This window comes from Plectrocnemia conspersa, unplaced genomic scaffold, assembly GCF_051122295.1.
Source record: "Plectrocnemia conspersa isolate PC_06_02 unplaced genomic scaffold, ASM5112229v1 ptg000012l, whole genome shotgun sequence".
NCBI classification, from domain to species: domain Eukaryota; kingdom Metazoa; phylum Arthropoda; class Insecta; order Trichoptera; family Polycentropodidae; genus Plectrocnemia; species Plectrocnemia conspersa.
In genome coordinates, this window is record NW_028277176.1 from 9,880,867 (window position 1) to 9,905,256 (window position 24,390).

At 30.2% G+C, this 24,390-nt stretch overlaps 2 protein-coding genes and 1 long non-coding RNA gene across 5 annotated transcripts in view; 1 reads left to right on the forward strand and 2 right to left on the reverse strand.

The window, feature by feature from the left end:
- Positions 1-289: 289 nt before the first annotated feature.
- Positions 290-8,922, reverse strand: Dbct (Dihydrolipoamide branched chain transacylase E2). 2 transcript variants are annotated; one of them, XM_088199050.1, is made up of 9 exons: positions 8,655-8,922; positions 5,512-5,666; positions 5,146-5,423; positions 5,003-5,085; positions 4,686-4,937; positions 2,801-3,067; positions 1,242-1,370; positions 1,097-1,168; positions 290-552 (listed from the first exon to the last, which is right to left on the reverse strand). In XM_088199050.1, the coding sequence occupies exons 1-9, from the start codon at positions 8,757-8,759 to the stop codon at positions 388-390; spliced, it is 1,506 nt and encodes a 501-aa protein (XP_088055176.1). In that variant the 5' UTR covers positions 8,760-8,922; the 3' UTR covers positions 290-387. The 2 variants fall into 2 exon arrangements, with proteins under 2 accessions (XP_088055176.1, XP_088055177.1); XM_088199051.1 differs by having other exon boundaries at positions 5,146-5,438.
- Positions 8,336-15,301, forward strand: LOC148228155 (uncharacterized). Its single transcript, XR_015811545.1, has 2 exons — positions 8,336-8,441; positions 14,804-15,301. It is a non-coding gene; the product is annotated as an uncharacterized LOC148228155 (long non-coding RNA).
- The window catches only part of LOC148228156 (popeye domain-containing protein 2-like), a 73,308-nt gene continuing 63,653 nt past the window's right edge, over positions 14,736-24,390 (reverse strand). Inside the window, exons 2-6 of one of the 2 annotated variants that reach the window (XM_088199047.1) lie at positions 22,285-23,062; positions 18,967-19,161; positions 16,673-16,893; positions 16,411-16,605; positions 14,736-15,254 (exon numbers count right to left, since the gene is read on the reverse strand). In XM_088199047.1, the coding sequence (XP_088055173.1) occupies positions 14,980-15,254; positions 16,411-16,605; positions 16,673-16,893; positions 18,967-19,161; positions 22,285-23,024 (1,626 nt within the window). In that variant the 5' untranslated portion in view covers positions 23,025-23,062 and the 3' untranslated portion in view covers positions 14,736-14,979. Of the gene's footprint in view, positions 15,255-16,410; positions 16,606-16,672; positions 16,894-18,966; positions 19,162-22,284; positions 23,139-24,390 lie in introns of those variants that run through there. The other variant, XM_088199048.1, reaches the window with a different exon arrangement.

Consider the following 24,390-nt stretch of genomic DNA (forward strand, 5'->3'; position numbering starts at 1 on the left):
AGTAACGAAGATGGTTGCTATGTTTGATATTGAAGGACAAGAAAAAAATAAGATAATGAAATCGATTAATTTTGTGTTGTGATAGTTTTCTTCCAACCTATCGATATTGTATCAGTATTTTTACAAAATTGTCCATAAATCACTGAAAGATTATTATTTTCTATTATCTGTATATCAATAATAATCAAATATTTATTGTAATAAATTGTAATAAAATAATATTAAATAAGAAAGAAATCTGAATCTCAATATCAATTTAATACGATGGTTTAAAATAAAAGATCAGGCCTCAGGGTATATAAGTATATTAAAAAGTAGTTTATTCCTGTTTCAAATGAAAAGGGGGAAGTATTTAAAATAATGTTTATTTGAGTTACAGAGATTAAATCACAGATCTAACATCAGATGACTTGGATTTTCTACGTAAGCCTTCCATTCATTTGAGAATCTTGCCATAGTAACACCGTCAATCACTCTGTGATCGGCTGACCAGCTAATGCAGATTATATGAGCTTTGACAACGTTACCATCTTTATCAAAACGGGGTAAAACCTGAAATAAAAAAATTATCATTAACAGCATTATTTATAACAAATATTTCAACATAGGAAAATATGAAATTTTGCATATGGGTATAAATATATAGTAAAATGAAAACCTTAAATGTGCGATACAAATTCAAAATATCTTTTTTTTAAGATTGTTAGCAGTGCGTTCGCTCGATTTCGGCTTCAGTGACTTTTTAACTTTGGATCGCTCAAAGAAGCAAAAGAGGAAAGAGGTTCGGGTCTAACGAAGAGGTGCAGCAGGCGGTGCATGAGTAGCGGTGCTCTTAGTCATATTATTTTTTAAAGAGGTACTGTATTTTAAATATTAAAAGATTAAGGAATATCATTTTTAATATAAGGGTTATTGCTAAACTGACAATGTTTTGTATTTAATTCCTGTTAAAACGTATGTTTATTATTATTATTTACTGGTTATATAGACTATTAAAATGATATATTTATGTAATTAGTTAAAACAAGGAAAGCAGTGTTACCACCGGTTCAATGAAATACAATATATTAGAGAAATATTGATATTTTGTATTTACTTGTATTTTTCCTAATGCTCCAATTGACACTTGAGGAGCTAAAATGACAGGCTTTGTGTAAGTTCCACCGATCTAAAACACAAAAAATATATATTAATAATTTACAAATAAATATTTTAAGGAAATATGAATATAATGTAATTACATTTCCAATGTTTGATATAGTAAATGTTCCTCCCATCAGATCATCTGGTTTAAAAACTCCTTTAACGCCATCCTTCTGCAATCTATTGAGTTCTGCAGCTATTTGCATGATGCTCTTGTTTTGTACTTCCTGTATATATAACAATTGATTAAGAGACACGATTAAGTATAATATTATTATTGCTGCATAGTGACTTATATAAATATATTTTTCTGCACACACTCTATCACTCTGTTTCTGTACCACTACGTTTTTATAATGTAGCTATATAAGAAAATTATTTCAAGTGAAGGTATGATAAAAATTAATGATGATTTAATTTTTTATCAAAGAGTATTTGTTTATTTTTCAATATTGATATTGCCCTCTTCTAAGTGGTCCCTATCACAAAACTTTTGTGAAGTACATTATTTGCCCTAATCTTCAGCTCGCTTAGTGATTTTGCATTTATCTGCTCTATGGTCGCAAAATCAAAGAGTTGTTTGTCCACGATTTTTATGTTTAGATTGCAAAGTCACTGTGCGAGCTGGTGGTAAAAGTCCTAAGTGGACTACGTTGTTATAATAAAAGAAACCCGTAAGGAAAATTTTGATATTGTTAAAAAATTCAGTGACTTTATTCACGTCTTTTATTTTAATTTTGTTTTAGTTGACATGTTGTTTGTTAATCATTTCATGACAAAAAAGTCAGTAAAAATTAGGAGTACTTCCCATGAACCGTATGAGTTCTTCTTTAGCAATCTCTCTAATAGTGATTCGGGGTTTATTAAAACACAATGTCCTTCTTTTTTCACATTTTCATGTGTGATTCTAATCATCTTTAATGTCCCGGCCTTCTTAAAAACGTTAATATAATTTATATACCCTTGATTTGGTCATAGCATTAACGCCAAAAGTGTTTTATAACATTTTCATCACTTCACTACACTTTATGTAATTCAATTATTTAATGAAAAATTAAATGACAATTCTTCGGTCTGTCATTTTTAAAATAAAAAAATTACCAAACATGACAAATACGTCTGTAAAATGTACTTAACTGACAAACGCAAAAGAGGCGTCACATACGAAGGCCCAAAACAAATTGCGTGCGAAGTCCAAAAATTTTCGTTTTTTTTATATAATATATAATACATCTCGTATGTATGGTTCATTGTTAATTGGGTTAGCTATCTGTTGATTTTTCAACGGGTCTTATATTATTTATTCTGTTTATATAACTTTTTATACATATGTTTAATTATATTTTGATTCTTAATTTTTATAAGAGCAAATCAAATTAAAATATAGCACAATATATTTTTTTGTCGCAGTCCCGGAATTTTTTAGCTGCACATATCTGCATATTATATTATGTAGCATTATGTCTTTCTTCCTAGAAGCTACCGGTGCCTTATAATGCGTACTTTCTTAGGTCCTATATCGATCCTATTGCGCTCTCCCAAAACCCATTTGCGTTAAGGGCAAGGTTCAAAGTACACATGCGAAATGTATGTATACGCTGCGCGTTCGTTTAGCAAAATTTAATAATATTATAATAGGATACATAATTTTACATACCTTTATGTTGGGGACCACAAGGCCGCTGGGTGTGTCCATAGCTACACCGATGTTGTGGGAAGCTTTGTACGTGATATTTTCGCAATTTTCATCCACGCTGCTGTTGATGATGGGATATTTCTTCAGGGCCAGGGAGGCGGATTTGATAAAGAATGGCATAAATGTTAATTTAACACCTGCCCTGGCCGACGCCTCCTTTGTGGATTCTCTCACGGACACTAATTGGGTTACGTCAACCTCATCGCTGTAGACAAAGTGGGGTATTTTCTGAAACATAACAAATATTTAAAAAAAGCGTTGTAGGTTTAAGCTATCTTAACTTGTATAAAATAATTTGTTTGCTGTAGTAGCAATAACTCGTATGGATCATTAAATTTGCTCATATTATTATTGCTGGAATTTTTAGCTCAATATAATTACAAGACAAGACTATATAATTTGTAAAAATACGATAGCAAAATCCTTTAATAGTATGTTGTATAATATAATATTTTGTGAATCTATTTGCATAGTTATACTGAAATCGATTGAGTGATATTAATGAAATTAAGGACACAACATTTGTGAAATATGCACACACATAATTAGTCATTTTCAGGATTATATTTTGACCTAAATCATAAGTCGATCACAATAATAAATTATACAAATTTATGCGACAAGACAAGTCTGTCAAGGAAGTAATAAATGCTAATGCATTTTTTATCTACGCACGTATATAATAAATTACGAGTTACGTATGCGCAATTGATATTAAAAGTGCAGATAAAATAAATTATTTTAATGGAAAATTGTTGCAATTTGTCAAAAACACAGATAAGGATCACGAATGATACTCAAAAGCAGCCGCCACGAAAATCCGTAAATAAAAAAAGAAATGTCCTTAGGAGCAGGTAGCAAAACCAACCCAAATTTATTCTCGACCATTACGATGCTTATGCAAACATATGCAAATAAAAAGACGGACATCCTAAAATTGAAAAGATTTTGTTTTAAAACATTTCTCTTTAGAAGAGAACAGAGATTTCAATTACTACACGATTCAACTGTCATTGATTGAAAAAAGCGGAAAAGAGGACATTTTATCTTCTCCCATTCTACAATGATACACAAGCAAGTACTATACAGTCTCAGAATAATAACTCCCGGCTTGAGAACTCTTATCGGTGCTACATACCCAGTTCTGATTTGGAACTGCACTGCAGTTTAGATCTTGGACTCACGCCCATTAAAATATTAGGGATAACAGTACTACTCAGATCACTAATGATGATCAATAGTCCTTCCATTTCTCCGATAATATATGGCCGAAACGCTGCCGTAGAAAAGCCAAACTCCACTCATTACTACTTTATTAGAACTACAGTACAGTTCAGACTTTGAGCTAATGACTAGTTGACACTGAAGATCCAAGATTAGCTTTGTATGAATTTGTGTTATGCACATCACCATAGATACTTAAAGCGGTTGCTACAATGAATAATAAAGAAAGAAAGTGATGTGAAGCATCTCTCCCTAGGAGGAAGTAGCGGAATTATGACAAATTTATTCCCGACCGTTACAATGTTTATGCAAACATTCAGGACGACAACATCGAAGAATGGAGAAAAGTAGCCATGTAGACTTTCCACTTCAATCATCAGATTTTCGATACAGCCAAGCTTCCCAGATCGCTTCTGCGTCACTAGCTTAGAGATTTACCACGCAGGGCCTCAGTGCAATACATTTATATCTTTGTAATTTGAACTTAAATACACCAAGCGTTGGTATCGCACAATGCCAATATACAAAAGTTCTTCTCGTCTTTCGTCATTCTCAAACACAGTATATGTAATATACAACTTTTAATAATTAAACTATTTGAATTATATACAAATATATTTACCAAAGAAGTCGTCATAGTTTTCACCATAGCTTTAGTGAATCCTCTAATTGGTACAGTGCTGTCGTGGTCTATCAACGGTTTTTCTGGATATTTCTTAGCAAAAGGCTGTTGAGCAGATGACCGATTGATTTCCATCCTCTTCATTTTTTCAACGTCATTTGAATCTTCAGATGAAATGTTCAAATATCTCAGTATATCTTCCTTCAAAATTCTTCTTCCTTTTCCAGTTCCAGCAATAGTTGCAAGATTGAGCTGTTGAAAATTATAACATACATTAAATCGAAATTAAATGTAGCAATCTTATTACTAATCCATACGTTATTTTGCATGGCTATTCTTCTCACAGCTGGAGTAGCCAATACTTTAATTGACCTCGAATCTGATTCATCATCGCTGGAATCTGTAAATAAGATTATTATTAAAAAAACTTTTATTTATTGTGTAGGTAGAAGATACTAACCAGAAGATTCGTTATCATCACTATCTTCACCTTCTTCTGGCGGTCCGACAATACCGATTCTAGAGAAAATTTTAGTGTCTGTCTTAGGGAGCTTCTCATCGTCTTCCAGCACATCTATGTCGATTAGCGGATTACCAACGTAAGCCACTTCGTCAATTTTATGGTGTAACTTAACTATTTTACCATCGTATCTACTAGTGATAGTGACTGAAGCCTTGTCGCTTTGAACTTCGCAAATGTTGTCAAATTGTTTAACATCGTCGCCCACTTTCACGAACCTAAACACGCGGAATCTGACATAAATAATAATATATTTTTTTAGTGCGTCAGAACACACATTTGCAGTTAAGTGATGATATTTTTTACCATTCCTTGACGTTGACTTCTCTTATGCCTTCGCCAATGTCGGATAAATTGAACGGAATTACTTTTGCGAGTGCAGGAGATGTATGAAATTCTCCGAGGGAGAATTGTAAATAGTTTTTATTTCTACGTAAATACTGCTTTGAACTGTGGTAATTCTGTAAAAAAATATTTTCAATATTACAAGGAACCAGCAGTTAGATTATATACATTTTTATCATAAAAATAAAGAAATGGATTGGGAGCAATATTTTTATTACATAATATATTATATTGAATACTTTTTCGTCCTTTTCTTTTCTATGATTGGTCAATGGTTTATAATTTTGGTAATGAAAGTATAATTATATAATTATTATATAATTATACTACACTATAATTAAATTTATATACATAAATTAATATGTATATAAATTTATAATGAAGACCAAAGTTATGAGATGTTTGGACATTTGTAAATTTATTTTATATATTTTCATCATTAATATATAATACATTTTTCAATTCTCGTATAAGGTAATAGTTAATTAAAAAAAATTATATTTAAATTAATTATATTCTGAAATTTCTACGTGTTTATTGAACAATAAAAAATCTGTTTCCGCCTAGATTTCTCGCACTAACCAGACGATTGAGAACAGGAAAGGCGAAGGACTTCTCCTAACTTCGTATATAAACTTAAAACACGTCGTTCCGTATTCCCTTTCTTCAGGAACTTTCAGTCAGTATTTGGCATTTGAACCACTTCACTTCATGATTATCGATCGACACGATATCGATCGGGACTAACTTATGGGAGTTCTTGATGAAGGTTCCTGTCGGAAGTGGAACTGGAATGGAAGTGAATATTATGCACTATGCACTTATATACGCTTAGTCGAGATAGAGGAAGTTTCTTTGTTTTTGTTCCTATCAGCGTGGAATTAGATTTGTTTATTTTCGTCGCCTTTCTTATAAGAGTCGTTGCGTGACCGTTAAAGTTTGAGCAGGTAGAGATTCGGCAACACTGTAAGCACATTCTATGGTCATCTGTCAGTGCCATACATTATTTTGTGTTTGCAAAGGCACTGAATTACCATTGTTGATGCATTTCAAAATGCTAATTCATTGGAATCTCTACTCGTCATATACAAATGTAGTTGTTGACGAGTCGTATAGACTAATAGCATCGCTGACCGCTGCACAAATTCAAATACTATTTTTTCATACATTAAAACTGGTCTTTATGATGAACAATTAATTTTATTCTATGTTTAATAATTGACGTCCAAAAATTTTCTTTTCTACATTACACAATCACTAATAGTAAATGAGTTTCAGTAATGATATCAAAACCAGTTCGAATGGCTTAGTTCTCTTCAGCCGTCTTTTCAAGTTGTTCATATTGAGGAGCTTACTGCCTCGATGTTGCCGTGCTGTTGGAGCCTCGTTTCATGTTTAGCAGCAAAACATTTTATAGCACTGTATATTTCAATTGCGAACATACATATGTTTCATAACACTTTATTTTATTTTAATCATTTTAACTCGGCACTGGTTTCAGGATTTGATTGTATATCTATGTTTTATATATCTTTGTATATCTTTGTTTTGCTATGTTTTAATAGTTTGGAGTTTCTTCCTATAAGGCAATATAGCTTTCCATATTTTATTTCAAGTTCTTATTTTTTATATGCTCCTTCTACCGTAGCTTGGTGTCCAGGGTATTTAGCTGTATTTTCAAATAAGATAGTGTTGCTGTTTATGAAAATTTATAATTAAAAAGTTATATTTTTATTCGAGAGGTATATAACATATATACCTTCCAGATTGCTGCATCATCAGTGAATGTTGCAATCGTGACATCATTTATTTGTGGCTAATCATACGTGTACAACAAATAGAGTATCGGCCCTAGGATTCTACCTTGTGGGACTCCAGCTCTTATTTATTTAAATTTAGAATAATCGTTATTTTGTTTAATTCTGAATAATCTGTTAAAAATGTACGATTAAATCTGTGGAAAATGAAGATGAATTTTCGGAGATAAATTCCCTGGTTGTTTTAAGAATGTATTACTAGCCTAATGTTGGATAGTTTTGTTCCAGGCGATATATTATTAGATTTACCATGTCGTATTTTTGACTAAAAATAATTTTAATATACTTAAACCACTTTGACTATAAAATAATGAATTATTTTATTATTTTCCTTTGATTTAAACCTTTTTTTTTAGAAAGGCAATACAAATGTTTAATTTGAAACATAAAATCGTTATAAAAAAAAAAAACGTAAAAATATATTTGTTTGTATTATTAAAAGAAAACTTGAATGTGGTTATTGTCATGGGAGTGTCAAACTTTATTTATTATAAATTTAAGAATCGATTAGAAATATATTAATAAAATCGGTAGAAATATATTAATACAAACCTTAAAATTTTCTATTATTAAATTGTGTATTTATTTCAAGTGATTGGTTAGTTTATACGTGTTAATGTATTTTATAGTTTTAGTAATAACTTATATTTTTAGGGGCAATAATATTTTCTTTTATATATTTCAAGGTACGTTGTTGTACTTTGGAATATAATTTCAATTTATATTTTAAATCAATATTTTTATTTTTATTTATTTTTCAATAAATAATAATAAATTTGTTTACGTAATAATATTAAAAAGCTATCGAGTTTATTGCTTTTTTAATGCAATACATGCATGCATGCTATTTAGTTTTTACGATGGTTATGCGAACAATAGAGTTATTTTTTTGAATTGACCTCAGTGCTTACGTACATGATAACCTTTTCTTGCGTAGTATAATTTAAATGCACGAATTGTGGACAATTGACTACAACCAAACCATATATATAGATATTTAACTTAATTTATATAATACACGATTACGATTACATTCACGTTTCGCTGACATAATACACAACACTTACCAGCTATGTAAATATTACTCATTTCTTACTTATTTAAAATCATATAATATGTGTTTAGATTAATGTTACTACGCTATGTACTGAATTATTTTAATAATTTATGAGACGGTTCTGACAAGTACATGATTGTGGATATACGTACATAGATAAGAACTTACGCAAATTATCATCTACGTGTTGTTATGCAAATTAAGTTGATTGAAATCAATCATTCACTAACCACTGTCTTTGAGTTCGCCAATATAGTAACATTTCGCCTTCCTGCCAGCTTCAATGGTATGGTGTTAGCGGCCTTGAACCATCCAGTTTTTAATATAGATGCCATTATTTCGCTCAGAAGATAACCTCAACTCACATCACAGTCAGATTGAACTCGAGTTGTTTCAGTGTGATTTTGGCATAATTCCAGGTCGACACTCAACTGATAAGAGTGATAAGGATTGCCAAATAAAAAACAGTGGCTCTCAAACGCGTGGCGCACTAGCACTGGAATTGGTTTAAATTTCGTTCAATGCGAAACCTGTTAACGGATTTAATGGTAGGGGAACTACGTATGTAATATGTTAAAAAAACACGAGGCGAACTTATTTTTTCACTAATAAATTCACTATCTCACCGACAGATGGTATAGTATTAAATGAAACAATATGAAGTAATATCGATTTATGTAATTCAAAAATCATTATAGGTATAAAAAAGGAAATCAAAACGTAAAACAATATATAAATCAACGTTGATGATAGTAATTTATATGTATATAAATACAATTATATGTATATAATATGATAACAATACAAATCACAGCAAATATCTATTTACAATTTATTTAAACACAAAATCATTATTACACACTGAAATGTTACTAAGATCACACACGGATTTTTTTATGCGGGACGAGGTTCTAAAAAGTAACTTTGCTACATTTTTTTTATATTTTTTGCTTTAATCAACAACGAATTTAACATTTATCACAGCAATCATTCTCAATGAAATAATCGATACAGATAAATTGGGGTGAGATGATACATTAGTATAGCTATCTATAAACAGGTTGAGCAAAAACTGTATTTAAAACCAAATGTTTGTAGAAATTTTATATTAAAAATGTTTCATTCGTTATTGCAAACCTTAATAAACGACGTTCTTAACTCAAGAATAACTTTTTATAATTATTTTAAGAATATGTATTTAAAAAAATCACTTCACAAATGTTTGTAATAGAAAGAAAATTAAGCAAATTTACACGAATAAGCAAATATAAATATTGTACTATACCAATTCTTAAAGATCAATATTTTAATACTACAGTATTAATGGATAGAATTTTTACTATTTTGATTACAAAAGTAAGTTTCGCACAATATTTATATTAAAAAAATCAGATGTTAATAAGGCTGAAATAATTTTGGTTTTCTGGGTTTCTGATTGTTTTCTGGAATAACAACATATAATTGTATTATCATCAATGATAAAAGCATAAAAAAGTCTATAGAATTTTTTTTTTTTTTTTACTAGTTAAAAAAAATATATTATTAGGTCATTCCGAAATTAATGTCGTTTTTAGATTTAAGTTTGACAATTTAGTCGTGATCTGAGTAAGTCTTTGTTTATTAATCTGGACTTCTCATTCCAATATTTGAAGTAAAACGGGCCGCAAAATTTACGAAGACAAAATTTTTTCCGAGTGAAATTAAATTATACTACTTAAATTATCCATCAGATGGCAGAGAAACTATAACAGTCCGATTCAAAAATGCAAAAACAAAAAATATGTGCACCAACGAATTATTCCACCTCTGCTCTCGACCTAAGCCGTCACAATCGACGACTGCGGCTGGATTCCCGGTTACGATTTGAGTTGATGGCATCACAGGGAACAAGGTGTATGGGTTCCACACGAAAAAATAAATCGGCGCGTATCCGCATATTTTAAGAGCTTATGGATTTGAAGCTGATTTGCCCTTTCTTTATCATTTGATAACCGATGAAGAGAAATGAGTGTTGTTTGACAACAATCGTCGTAGAAAACAGTTGTTATTCAAAGGTTAAGTAGCAAAAGGCTCACTTTTTAATTTAATTTAATTTTGTGTATATGGTAAGATTGCTAAGGATCGAATAATTCTACAACACGACAATGCACGCCCATTGAAATTGAATCTCTTCCCCTCTATTCTTAAGATCTTGTTCCGTCCAAGTATTTATTTCACATTCTAGATGAAAAAAAATAACATATACAATCAGAATATTTTGAATCAAAGCCTCCAAGATTTTATGCTAAAAGAATTAAAAAAATGACCGAGATATGCGAAAAGCTTTCTTTAGTGGGAGATTATATTTTGAAACATTAAAATTAAAATAATCATTACGGAATTACCTATTTTTTAATTTTTTTTGCGATATACTTTTTCAATTGAAAATATCTTATTGCTTTTTTGGAGTATTTAATGTTAAATATTTATAGATTTTATTATACACAATTTAAGAATATGTGTCAGTATTAAAATATATAGCATTTTTAACGAGAGAACCCAGATTTTTCGAAAAAATCAATATTCACTACCAATGATCATAAAAATATATTTTTTTGTAAATTACTCTAAAATATGTTCTTCTTTGCTATGTTTGCAATAACGACGTTAAATATTTATATTTGTGTTCATTAACAACAACATATCTTTGCTTTTAAATCTGAAAATATTTTGCTCAATCTGTATATAGCATATAATACAATACAATATAATGTTTGACAAAGATCCTGAAAAAGCTTTTATTGTTAGCCATAATAAATTCTTTCTGGCTATACAATATTCTTCAGTGTTATTTTCCAGTCATTATCCACAAAATCCGTTTAAATTTAACAACGCAATAAACATACACATGTATTTGTAAAATATGATGTATAAACGTGAAAGAATCGGAGCTATGGAAGTACAAAAATGCGAATATCGCCGAATAGTCGAAAGTACTAATTCGCTAGGTATTAAAAGAGTTTCAGGTACGATAAACTCTCATCTAAACTGCTTAACGATACATACACGTATATAAAGTTTAAGTGCAAATAAACATTAGTAAATATGTATATATAGGGAACGTTCACTTATATTTATACGCATATAAAAAATAGATAGGATAGAATAGAAACTTCAATGATGTGAATCAATATTAAATTTAATTGACCGAATATCCTAAACGTCCTTTTACCAAGATCAGAGGCTATCAACGTTTAGATACAATAGCGAATATTTTATAAAAATTTATTAATCATAATGATGATTTACTAACGCTCGAAATTAAGAGAGATAATCGTGAATGCGGTTTCAATGGGTATGCAATTATATTCAGTATCAAAATAATTTTATAATTATATATTTTTTTAAATATAACCAACGTTAGCTTTAATTTTTTATGTTACGATAAAATTAATAAGGCGTTTTAGGGTTTGTTTTTTTGCGAATGCTTTAAATTTAAATTTTGTATATCTTATAATCGAAATTTTTTATCATGTAATATTTTTTTTTATATATATATATATATAATTTAATTATACTTTGGAGCGTTGAATGTTTTTTAAATTAATGGCTATCAATCGGATAACTTAAAAGAGCAGATTTAATTTATGATCTTTAGGCGGAAACATAACATAAGTAAGGTCAAAATTATTTTGCGTTCATTTTGACCATTTAATAGTAAAAATATTCTTTCATCACACACAATAGAGACGATATACAGACAAAGGGCTCTTTTTCTACATACACCATTACTAATTCAGCTGAAGGGATATCACTAGTTACACATTTCTCACCGCACGCCCAGATATGTATCTTTTAGATTTTCCAAAATTTCCTTCATTGAAAATTAGCAGACTGGGCATAGGTGCCTAAAATACAAATTGTATAGCATTTCTAGACAGTGATATTAACATACATATATTTTTTATATAATAAAAAAAAACACGAACGGGAATGATAATACTGTGAAAGTGTGATTTTAGTGATTTTTTAATCAAAAAATGGTAACCCAAATATATATAAATATATATATTTTTAATGCAGTTGCCATTTTATGATAATATTCCACATCCATTATAAATAAGACACAGATAAATCGCACATATAAATCTATTGGGTATACAAATATAGAAACATCACAACATCGAATCACTTATATGCTAATGTAAATATATTACGTAAGTATGTATACAATTGTTTCCCGCTTCAAATGCCAAATTCTAAATTTTTCATCATCATGTTCTGATGAAAATGTCATATTATGTACTTTTATATTTCCAATTTAACGTTTTAAATTGGATACAATATATTTTTATTAAAAAATCATGATGTAAAATTCAGCCTTAGTACGATCTTGGAAGAGGGAAACACTGTTTATTAGATGAAGTTAAAAGTTTTGCTCCTAATATAAAATCATAATAAACATATTAATGTGTATATAACATAATTTTAAGTACAATTAAAATTCGGTGTTTTATATAATAATTAGATAATAAATTATAATCAATCGTCAATAAGTTAATTTTTTTAGATCAGATATGTATTACTATTTTAAAAACTGAATATAAATTTATAGGACAAAACTTTTAGCTTTATTAATTTACTATCTTAAAAAATATTTTTCCGATGTACATACATATATGTAGAGATATCATAAGACAGTTTTCCCGACATTTTTCCATTGAATATCATCGATAAATTGAATTAAATAGCAATCTATTTAATTTTTGTTATATTTAGGAATTGATTTAACTTAAAATATTTTTAATAATCATAAAATAAAAGTCTATTAAATCTTTAAAGGCACAATAAAACATGTCTTTCATTACATGATAAGCTTTTATAAAGTTAGTCCTCATGATATTCAACAATGTCTTTTGTAATAGTTGATCGGAAAATCATCCTATTGCAATTAATCTAGACTTTTTGCGATGAGACTAATTGAAAAAAACAAACAGTTATGTTTAATAAGATATCTATAAATAAGCATTGGAATTTGGAACACGTTGATGGTACGCACTTAACGCTATTTTAATATTATAAAATATTTTTTTGTGAAATTGGGAAAATATTTATTAAAAAATTATATTACAAGCTTTAAGAAAAATATATTGAGCTCAGCACCTTCTCGTCGTGCCCTTAACATTCCATTCGATAAATTTAAAGTGCAATAGTTTATATAACAATAACAAATTTATATAAATTGCATTATTTATTATATTAATTGTAATATTTTATATATAAATTATTTCGTCGTCATGCAATGCGTTGATACGTTTGAAGTGTGTATTTGCGTATTAAACTTATTAGGCAACATTTAATATAAAAAAAATTGGCTATCAGTGAACATTTTTTTAATGACATCACTGTTATTTAATCATTATTTGTTTAATGATAATAAAAATATAAATAAATAAATATAGTACAAGCACAAAAAGTATAATATAAGGTGTTTTGTTAAAATAAAAATATTAATGTGGGGTTTTTTAGACATATCAAATATCTTTGACAAGTTTATACATTTAATAGTAACTTATAAAATTAAAAAAATACTAGTTTTTCCACATTATTATCATTTTATTAAGCTTTAAGGAAGGCTTTGTTTTAATCCATAAAGTATGAAGCAAATTACAAATATTGTCATATGACAAACTAAACAGAAAAAAAATTCTATTGCTTGTTTATGTTCTGCAATTAAGCTTTAAATAACAATAACTAGAGCATAGCAATTCAATATTGTCTTAAGTGCAAATGATTTTGAATATAAATAATATAGTACACTGAAAAATCCGCTTTGATTTGACTTAATAATTTTGTTAAAGTATCCTACAAACGAACAACACTTACAGGATTTGCACCATTTTCGAAATAGCACAGCACACGTATCAATCAGCTCACTAGTTTTATTATTTTATTAAATAAATTAACATGATTTTTATTACGCATATATATCAATAATATATATCGGTATATCTGTTTTATACATTTGGCAGTTACGTCATGCTCTTAATTATCTATTACTTAAAATAAATGTTTTTTTGTTGTTATTGTAATATTTACACATATTTGCGTTAAGTTCGTTTTGTTCGCATTTTAAAAATATTTATTATTATGATTAATAAATAATGATCACTTTTTGTATTAATATTAATTAATAAAAATTCAGGCATGTAAAATTTCGCATAAGATAATCACGTGACACTATTATATTTATAATGTAAGAAAAACGACGCGTCATGTCAGACGAAAAAATATCGTTTCGTAATATAATTTTAATATTTTTTATATGTAAGTTTTTTTTTATATTTTTCATAATAGTATAAAGTGTCATTCAATTTATCAATATATTATTAAATTTCAGTAAGAAAACGGCGTCGGTCGGCAAAACGCGACTTTTACTTATTCGATCTATTTATCCATGTTTCATGAGTGATATCTGGATGACGACAGTGACGTCAGTGGCACTTCTTCGGGAAGAAGCCTACGGCGGGAGAGAGGTGTCCCTTTGAGGGAAGACCGCTCCCCGCCGTCTGGACGTCACAAAGTGGACTCGTGAGGCTCCATGAACTTGACTTCCCTGTTCTTTCTGAACGAGGCATTCTTCCTGATGGACCTCTTCGGCGGCGGTGACAGGAGAGGTGTAGTCACCGCCGGGAACGGTAGACTAGAAGAAGATGCCTGAGCCGTTAGCTGTGAGTGCGAAGGCAGTCTAGGTATAGAAGGATGAGCCCTGGATGCGAATGGTGATTGTGGAGAAAACTGACTAGCCACCGGGCGCCACGGCTGTTGGTTATTCTTGCCGGGAGAACTCTCTGTAAAATTATGTATACATCAATAACAATAAAAAAGCATACAATTACACAAATTAATTAATCTAGGTAACAGGTTAACAACATTCAAAAGTCCTGTTCCAAATTAAATATTGTTCGAAAAAATTTAAGATTACAAAAGTTTGATTGTTATAATTTATTCCACCGAACAAAGATTGTGACATCCTTTACTTGGCTTTTAATCCGAAGGTTGAAGCTCAAGTGTTTGTGGTCCATTCGGTAAAGACCAGATAAGCTGACTCTTGGGCCGGTCGACAAAAACATTATACTCTCATCGACCTACTAATCCGGATTCAAAAGTACACCGAATGAGTGATTTTTTATTTTAAAAATGAACTATTCTATATTGGAAGATTTACATTTTATATTTTATAGTGTACTTAGGACTTAAGCTCTAAAACTGTTTCTAGTAGAATACTTGACTCTATTTATGGTCGATCATATAATTATATGTATCTGACTGTCCGAATTGGAATAAACGTTTTAAGTTAGAGCTTTCATCTTGAAGTTTTAAGGATGGCGCTGAAGACACAGACTTTAAGAAATCTTCAGTAAACTCAAAATATTGGACGGCTTTTCATCTTTTTTAATGCTTTTCACAATTATAAAAAATAAAAAATTTAAAACTAATTTAAGCATTATGTATTTAAAGATGTACGTAATCGCTTTCTTTTCTGAAAAATGTATTTTATGCAATTATTTGTGCTCATTCCTTGAAGTTTCAAAAGAACATTATGATGTTTAGTCAATATTGCATTAATTTATAAATATTTCTGAAGTTCACAATTTTTGGTTAAGCACGTTAATACAAAGAGATATATACCATATATTGTAGTGGAGTATGTGTATATTATAATTTATTTATTCAGTTTCATGTTCGTCTTTAAGTTGAAGACTAGAGATAAAATGAATTTGACCACAGTCTTAGTAACACATCATTTTAAACTATGAAAGAAAAAATCTTAAATCTCGTGAGCAGCAAATTTTAAAAATATTAGCTATGAAAATCTGTTTACATTAAGTAAAATGTAAACAGTAAAAAATTTACTAGGTGTATGAAAAGCACTCTTTTGGCGAAGGTATGTTGCTACATCAAGGGTATCAAGAACCCATATCTAATTTTAACACAATATCTTACTATCTGACGTGGTGACCCCTTTTTTCTCCCTCGCCCTCCAAACCAACGATCTCATCTTTCCTCTAGCGCCCATATCCACAGCATCCGCCGATAGAGATCTGAGTATCACGCTCGGCTCTCTAGTTTCCATGACCTCGGTTCCGGATAACGACAGTGTTTCGTTTAACGAATATAACTTATGAGTGATGTCTTTACCTACATAAAAACAAATAATATGTTAGTAAAATCAATTATAATATAAGAGATTAATTAATATTCTTACCAATGATGCTATCTAATACAACTTTTAACATCGGTCTATGCCTTAAAACTCGTTCTAATCGCATTCTAGGCCAACACAAGCAAGTGCTTCCTTCTTCGGCTACTACACTAACTTGGAACACGTCGTCAGACTGTTCGTGATTCGCCTCCCATTCGGGTGAATCTACGAATTGATGAGGTTGTATCATGTGCAAGTGTGTTCGTTCACATGACACTTTCAATCTGAAAGGATTTATGAAAGGTATTATTTTGTTTTTAATAAGCATAAAAATAGTTTTTTGTGACAGTTATTATTATTGATTGTAAATGATTTTTATATGCAAATGTGTATTTTGTTACGATTTAATTAGAAATTTATCGATATGTGGTTAGTATTTTTCTTATAAAAACAGGAAAAGCGTTTTTTTCAAATCTATTATTAAGAGTTTAATATTTCAAAAACAAAGCATTATAATTATGTTTATAATTAGTTCTATAAAAATATTTTTAAAAATACACAAAGATCGCACGTCACAAGAAGAGTGATATAAGCCCATTTGAGGCGTAAAAACGACGAACATATTTTTTACGTTTTTAGCTAGTAATGTTCGTCATTTTATCCGGGGTGAATATTTATAAAATATTGTTATAGATGATGGCTGCCTATCATATAAATGCATAAGATATATTAAATCTCCAGCAAAAATGCATAACATTATTTTGGCTAGAGCTTATACACTATTTTATATATTAAAACAAACATTTAAATAAAACTGGTATTATGTACATACACATTAAATCTATCTTGTACGTTAAAATAGCTGATGATAATATGTAGATAACAAGAAATTTTTATTTTACAAATATATACAGTTGATGATATCAGTATCATTAAATTAATTGATGATTGTTTATATTATTTCTAAATAAGTACATTAATAATAATTTGTAACATTAATGTATATACTATTAAAGATAAGTACGTTCCTAAAATTAGATTAATCTATTATTATAAATATCTATCATATTTATGTAATTTCTTCTGAGTCTAAAATTGTATTTAATTGTAGTAATTTAAAAATATAAATATATGTTAACTAAATAAAAATCTACATATATAGGTGTGCTAAAACTATTTAAATTCTACATATCCCATGAAATAATTTCTAATTTATAAAATGCACATTAATAACTATTTTTTTTATTCAAACTTGCAATTTATATATTTTAATATAAACGTACTATTAAAAATATTGCTTTGCTTACAAGAGTGCATTTTTGGCGCGTCGTCAGCAATATTGAATATGCACTTTGATTCGTCACGCGTTAAACTATTAATGTATCAGTTAAAATGATGAAAAGTTATTTATTTAAAAAAAAATGGTAAATAGAAAATAGTCAATTTTTTAGATATTATTTAGGAAATATATAGGAAATTATTTGTATTTAAATATAAAATAAATAAAATTAACGTAATAGTTAATATTTATAAAAATTGATGTAACTATAAATTTTCTGAATTAAACAGTATTTACTATATGTATTTTTAAGCTTTAAACTTTATTGCCAATGTAACGTTTTTATTACCAATTCAAGTATATAAAAATAATCTTTAGTGACATCTGTTATCAATTAAATAGTTAAAAAAATGGTTTGCGAATTGTTCACTTATATAACGCCTTATATAAACGTAAATTTAAGAAATATTATTATTACATTACAATAAAGCCAATAATCATTACAAATAAAAATTAAGTGGTAGAAACCATTAGTATCAAATCCAGGACACATTTTGAATCTTATATTTTAAATCATTTTTGATATCCATCTGAAATTTACAATCCACATTAACAACACATACAGAATAATTTGGATCAATTACCTGCAATTTATATATTATTTTTGTTTCAGCCTTGTACCGAATATTTCCTAATTATTAAATATTCACCACATGTAAAAATAATTAGGAATAAACATATAAATAAAAAAATAAAAATTATGTATAAACATAGATTCACTGTACAAAAATATTTTTGCCACAAAGATAAGATCGAACTACATTTATAACCACTGTCATTGTTTTAATTTTTTAACAAGACTAGTCTTTTATTTTATATTCATTTTTTTTGAAAATCTTTTTGCTTCGCATTGAAAAATAATTTTAATTGCGTAGTGAGTCTATAAAACTCTGAATTTTTAAAGTAATACGTATTTATTTTTTGATCCCGTATATTCCCTAGACTTTAAGAACGTCTTGCATACCAAAAAGAGGTAAACTTATCGAGACACAGATTCAAGGATGAAATTTGTACGTACTTTCCCTTGAGGAGAATAGAAAGCCTCTCGTCAGCCGGCGTGACACCTTCAACCGCGTAAGGCTCTCCCGGCTCCAACCTCAACAGTCTAGCCTCCCTGGCCAATTCCTTGAAGTGTTTCTTGCTCACTTTGAACGGCTTGAATAACCTCAGATACAGCTCGGTCAGTTCCAGCGACAAAGCCGGCGGAAGGAATCTGAAAACATGGTCATTAATCATTCGTAAATCGTGACGGTCGTCGACGCTTCTGGCAAATTGAAAATTACACGTGTTGCTCCACGAGTTAGTACACGTGTTTGTATTGTATAGTAGTGACCATTACGAAAATCGACGTTAAATATTAAAATGGGCAACAATCAAAGTGTCGTTAGTTCGGCGTCGATCATTCGGCAAATCGAGCGGCATCAACAGGTTTTCTATTAAGTCGTCGTGTTTAGTTACATAATTGACGTTGGCAATTTTGAACAATTTAACCTGTTAATATATTGATTTAATTAATTAATTTATATTTTTTTTACTTATCCGGACATCAGTCCGTTTCCTTTTGGTACATTAGATAGATATAAATGATAGCCATTAAGTACGTACATGAAAGTGGCAGCAATGAACAGGGTACCATAACTATAAAATTTATGACAAGGGTTTCGTAATTATTTTCGTTAATGATCCGGGAGGAAAATTATCTGTGGTGGACAGTGATCGTTGTGATAAGCTTTTATTTTTTTATTTCTTAGTTAGGGATAGAAGAATAAGACGCTGTGATCGAAAATTCACTGCTTCTGTTGTATCGTTATGTGGTTTAATAAATTTTGATTTTTAACACAGTAACCCACGGAATATTAGCCATTAATTCGTCGCTATTCTTTGGGACTAAGATTACCTATAACTTTTCTGCTCTTTTTAATTTTTAAATCAATATTTTATTATACGAAAATAGTATCACGTAACGTAAGTTATGTACCGTACCACATACATATAGCAGTTAAGTTAACAATGCACGTAGTACTACCAATATTATTGTTTTTGTTTCGAAATTATCAGTTAAACAAGTTTCGCAGTAAAATAAGCCCTATTGTGTTTTTTTGCTAACGTGAAGGAAAGCTGGAGATATAAGAAAAATACTCGCATAAACTAATATAAATTTGAGTGAAAGTGTAACAATATCTAACTAGATCCAAAGAAATTGCAGTTATTTCAGGTATAAGTTCCTTCAGTCCTTTTTATATATACAATAAATAAATAAAGCGGAACATTGCCTTCAAAAACACCCACTTTCTAGATAGTACTTTCACAATAAACATTATTATTCAAAGGGACAGATTGTAGTTTTTTCACGCGGCTCAATTTGTATTAAAATTTGTTTCCAAATTATCATTGACTTTATTGCTTTTTGAACGTTAAAAAAATTTTAGACATTAGAGGAAATATTCATCGAATGTAAATTAATAGCAGTAACTTTAGGTATTCAATTTGAAAATTCAGATAAAATATTTAAGAAGCAAATAAATAACGAAAAATCAACAACACCCGCTGAATTATATAAATTTAATATTTTTATAGATTGTATTAACACTAATTTGACAACTAGATTTAATGCTACAAAACAAATAAATAATACATTCAGTTTCATGTGGTTATTCCTAGAAGAAAATCTATAAAAAACAGTCTCGAAAATATTTTTTAAAATATGCTATTTCAGTGAAGTCATATTTGAATACATTTTCACCGGTAGTTATATATATATTTTTACCAGTGAAAATATAAATTATCTGGTAGGTGCTATTAAAGATATTTGATTTCAAATTTTTTATATGTTGTAAAATATATTTATTTATTTATTAAAATTATAACCATCGTGACCTGACAGGCAAACCCAATGCGTCACGATAGTCAAAAGTACAAATACATCATAATACATACAAATATAAACAAGACAAAACAACAGACACAAATCACCTCAACAGGTGTGCATTGTCCCATACGAACTGAACCAAAACTCCATATGTGCAAGAGAAAATGTTAATATTTCTATGGACAGAATTGAGCAGATAAATAGCCTTGGCCAGAGAAGAGTTGGCAAGTGCTCCAGTTCTAGACTTAACAGGCAAGAATAGTGGACGCGACCGAGAACTATAACCACCTTCAGGAGCCCACATTTGAAGCTGCTCGAGCACTGAAGGATTGTCTACGATGCCCTTGAGCAATTTCCAGAAGTGTTTAATTACATAAACACTTCTGCGAGTCGACAAAGAAACGTATCCCAGGGCTCCCAAAATAAAAGCACTGGGAAACAAGAACGGATAATACCCGTATTCCTTCAAGTATAAATATCGAAGAAATTTACGCTGTACTTTTTCCAGCGTCAATTCATTACATTGATTCATTACGCCTGGGATCCAAATGATCGAGCTAGTTTCTAGTATGCTGCGGACTAGAGTATCATAAAGAGTGCGCAATACTAAAGTATTCCTGAAGTAACGCGCATTTCTCAAGATAAAACCGAACATTTTTAAGGATTTGCTATGAGTCTCTGCAATGTGCTGGCTACATTGCCAACGTTCTTCAAAAGTCACTCCTAAATCCTTAGTTGAAGAAAATCTTTCCAGAAAATATCCGCCTAGATGGTATGATTATTATTATTATTATATATTATATTGACATACATACGATTTATTTATTTACATCCGATGTATAAATGTTACAGTTATATTTTTACTAGTAAAGTCTATATAAATTTTTACCAGTAGATATATATTTCTACTAGCAAAAATTTAATTTAACTAAAAGGCGCTCTAAAATGTCTATGAAGCTCAATTTAACAGTTGCAAATTTTGTTACGTGTTTTGATTTTATTTATTACTTTTGTACACACTGTAATTATGATCTGATATGATCCACAGGTGATAATAAATGGATTGTTTATTCACAATAACGATACTAGAGAAGAACCATTTTCTAATCTCAATTAAGAATTGCACCAAAAAAGTTGTAGTGTATAAATGGGAATTAACGAGATAAACAATGTCAATTAATTAATGGATGAATTGATTAGAATCATTTAGTAGATAGTAAGCGTTTTTATTGTTTATCACGATAATGATAGATCACATGTGGCATTCATCACATAAAAAATGTTTGACCTTAAATGAAAAGTTTTACAATATTGTATACATGATTTTTTTACAGTAAAACCTAAAGATTTTATATGTAGGATATATATCTAAATCATGTAATTGCTGTAGATGCTCTTATTATTATTATAGAAATGCAAGTACTTTTACATTAAGCTAATATATACTTATTCAAATTACGAACTAACCTGATTATGAGAAGAATGGTGTGTATCGAGTTGACTACAACCAGAACAATGTTCCAAGCGAGCACGTCCGGCGAGCAAAGCTCCGTACCGGCCCAAGCGGCCAGGAGCAGAAAGCCCGCGGCCGCCAAAGCTCTCACAATCAATATGCTCTGTTTGAAGCTTTTCGGTATGAGAAAAGCGACCGCGAAGCACAAGTTGGCCGCCTGAAAGAGATCTTGCTGGGCCTCTACCCACTTGGCACAAAACCAAAATCCATACTGCACACTGCTGTTGTTCACGTTGAGCAATTCGAAATCACTTATGTTCAGAGCGGTGTAGTTGGTGCCGTTGGATGTAAAGTACGACCCGTTCCACGACAGGCCCTCGTCACTGTTGGTCCAGTAGTTCGGAAAGTAGTCGCCGGTGGTGTTCTCCGCGTATGCTGTGCTGAAGTTGGCATCCGCGGCGAAGGAGTCTTCGCGGGGTTTTATCGTCGTTTGGTTGTGATCCATCGTATGCCTGACGATGGGGCTCGCCTTCGTCGTTGGGGTGAGGCCCCCTGCCTCCGTGGTCGGCGGGGGCGCCGTGGGGGTCACAGCATCCCCGGCCTGGCGGGGTTCTGCCCCCGGGCTCGTGAACTCGACTCTGCCGCTCGGCTCGGTCTCCTTTCTTCTCTCGTGCTTCGTTGACGGCGTGCTTATGTTTAACGACTGAAGGAAATGTTGAAAGGAGGATTTCGACTTGATCATTAGAGTCTCCATTACAACATTTGCTTGCACGAGGAGTGGATGGTATCAATCTGTAACGACAAGAGAAAAACGCATTAATGACATTGGAAAGACAAACATACAGATACTAGGAAACGCATTTGTTCGTGGCTGATGTTTTTATTCTTCTTAGGGTCCCATTACATTTTACAAGACCAATTTTATTTTTGGTAGAGATAACGAAGACAACCACAAAAAGCAAATGTACAAGTGATATCCAACATTCGCGCTTGTCACGTATATAAATTAAAGATCTCCTTAGGTAGTAGAATAAGTTGTATAATATGGTTCCTGGACGATTGGTCCCCCGACAATTGATCCACCGACAGTCGATCCTCGTCAATTGCTCTCCCAGACAGTTGATCCCCCAGACAATTAATCCTATAAGTATTTTATATTTGTAAATATCAGCATCAGTGAAGGTAATACATATATAATATTATATTTAAATAGATTGCAAGTTTTGGGGGATCAACTGTCTGGGGGGTCAATTGACGGGGATCAATTGTCGAGAGACATATAGAAAGCTAAAAGCTGTTTCCATTAGTCCAGTTTCGATATATTAAACGAAAATATTATTTTGCAATATTATTATTTATCACTGTTTTAAATCTTTCACCATTAAAATGGTAACAATTACGAGTTTATTATCCACATTTTTCGGTCTTACCTGAAGAATCAAAGCTATATTGTTTCGAATTTTCGATACCGCGTAAAATACCAGCTGGTGTACCGCAGGGAAGTACACTTGGACCGTCTCTCTTCATTCTATACACTAATGATTTTCCAAATTTAAAAAATACTAAACTATCAATGTCAAACATAGCAATCACTACATTATTTTTAAACATACTATCATGGTATTTTATATTTTAGGATCTTGAATTATAAATTATAACAAGAAAGCAATTTATATGATGTGTGAACACAAAGCAATATAAAAAAACTATGGAACAACTTCGTGTTTTTGACTTTCCCGTACGATTGAATTGTTATATTAGAGATTATTTTAAAAAGGTTAAACATTAATTGGTTGTATTTACCAGTACGCATTAAGCTAATATAATAACCACGTTACATTTTAATTTGCAGTAATAGTACTGGTTACAAATAATTAAAAATAAAATTGGAGTGCTTTAAAAAAATCAAAAGTGAATCTAACATCTAAGTTGAATGATTATTGGTAGACTTAAAATTTTTCTTAAACTCAATAAAACCTAAGAATTTATGGTTAAATTTCAGTGATAATATATAAAAATAGCATGTGAAAACATATACAGAACTTTTAATTAAAGTATCAAAATACATATCAGGAATACAAAGGTAGTTCTATAACATAAAAATCGCTTTAAACATTCCC

Excerpts from the sequence above, each read along its gene's own strand:
- Dbct (XM_088199050.1), bottom strand. The coding sequence starts at position 8,759 with ATGGCATCTATATTAAAAACTGGATGGTTCAAGGCCGCTAACACCATA. Across the intron at positions 5,424-5,511 it reads GAAGTCAACGTCAAGGAATG|GTTCGTGAAAGTGGGCGACG; the intron begins GTAAAAAATATC and ends CCGCGTGTTTAG. Across the intron at positions 3,068-4,685 it reads AAACTATGACGACTTCTTTG|AAAATACCCCACTTTGTCTA; the intron begins GTAAATATATTT and ends GTTATGTTTCAG.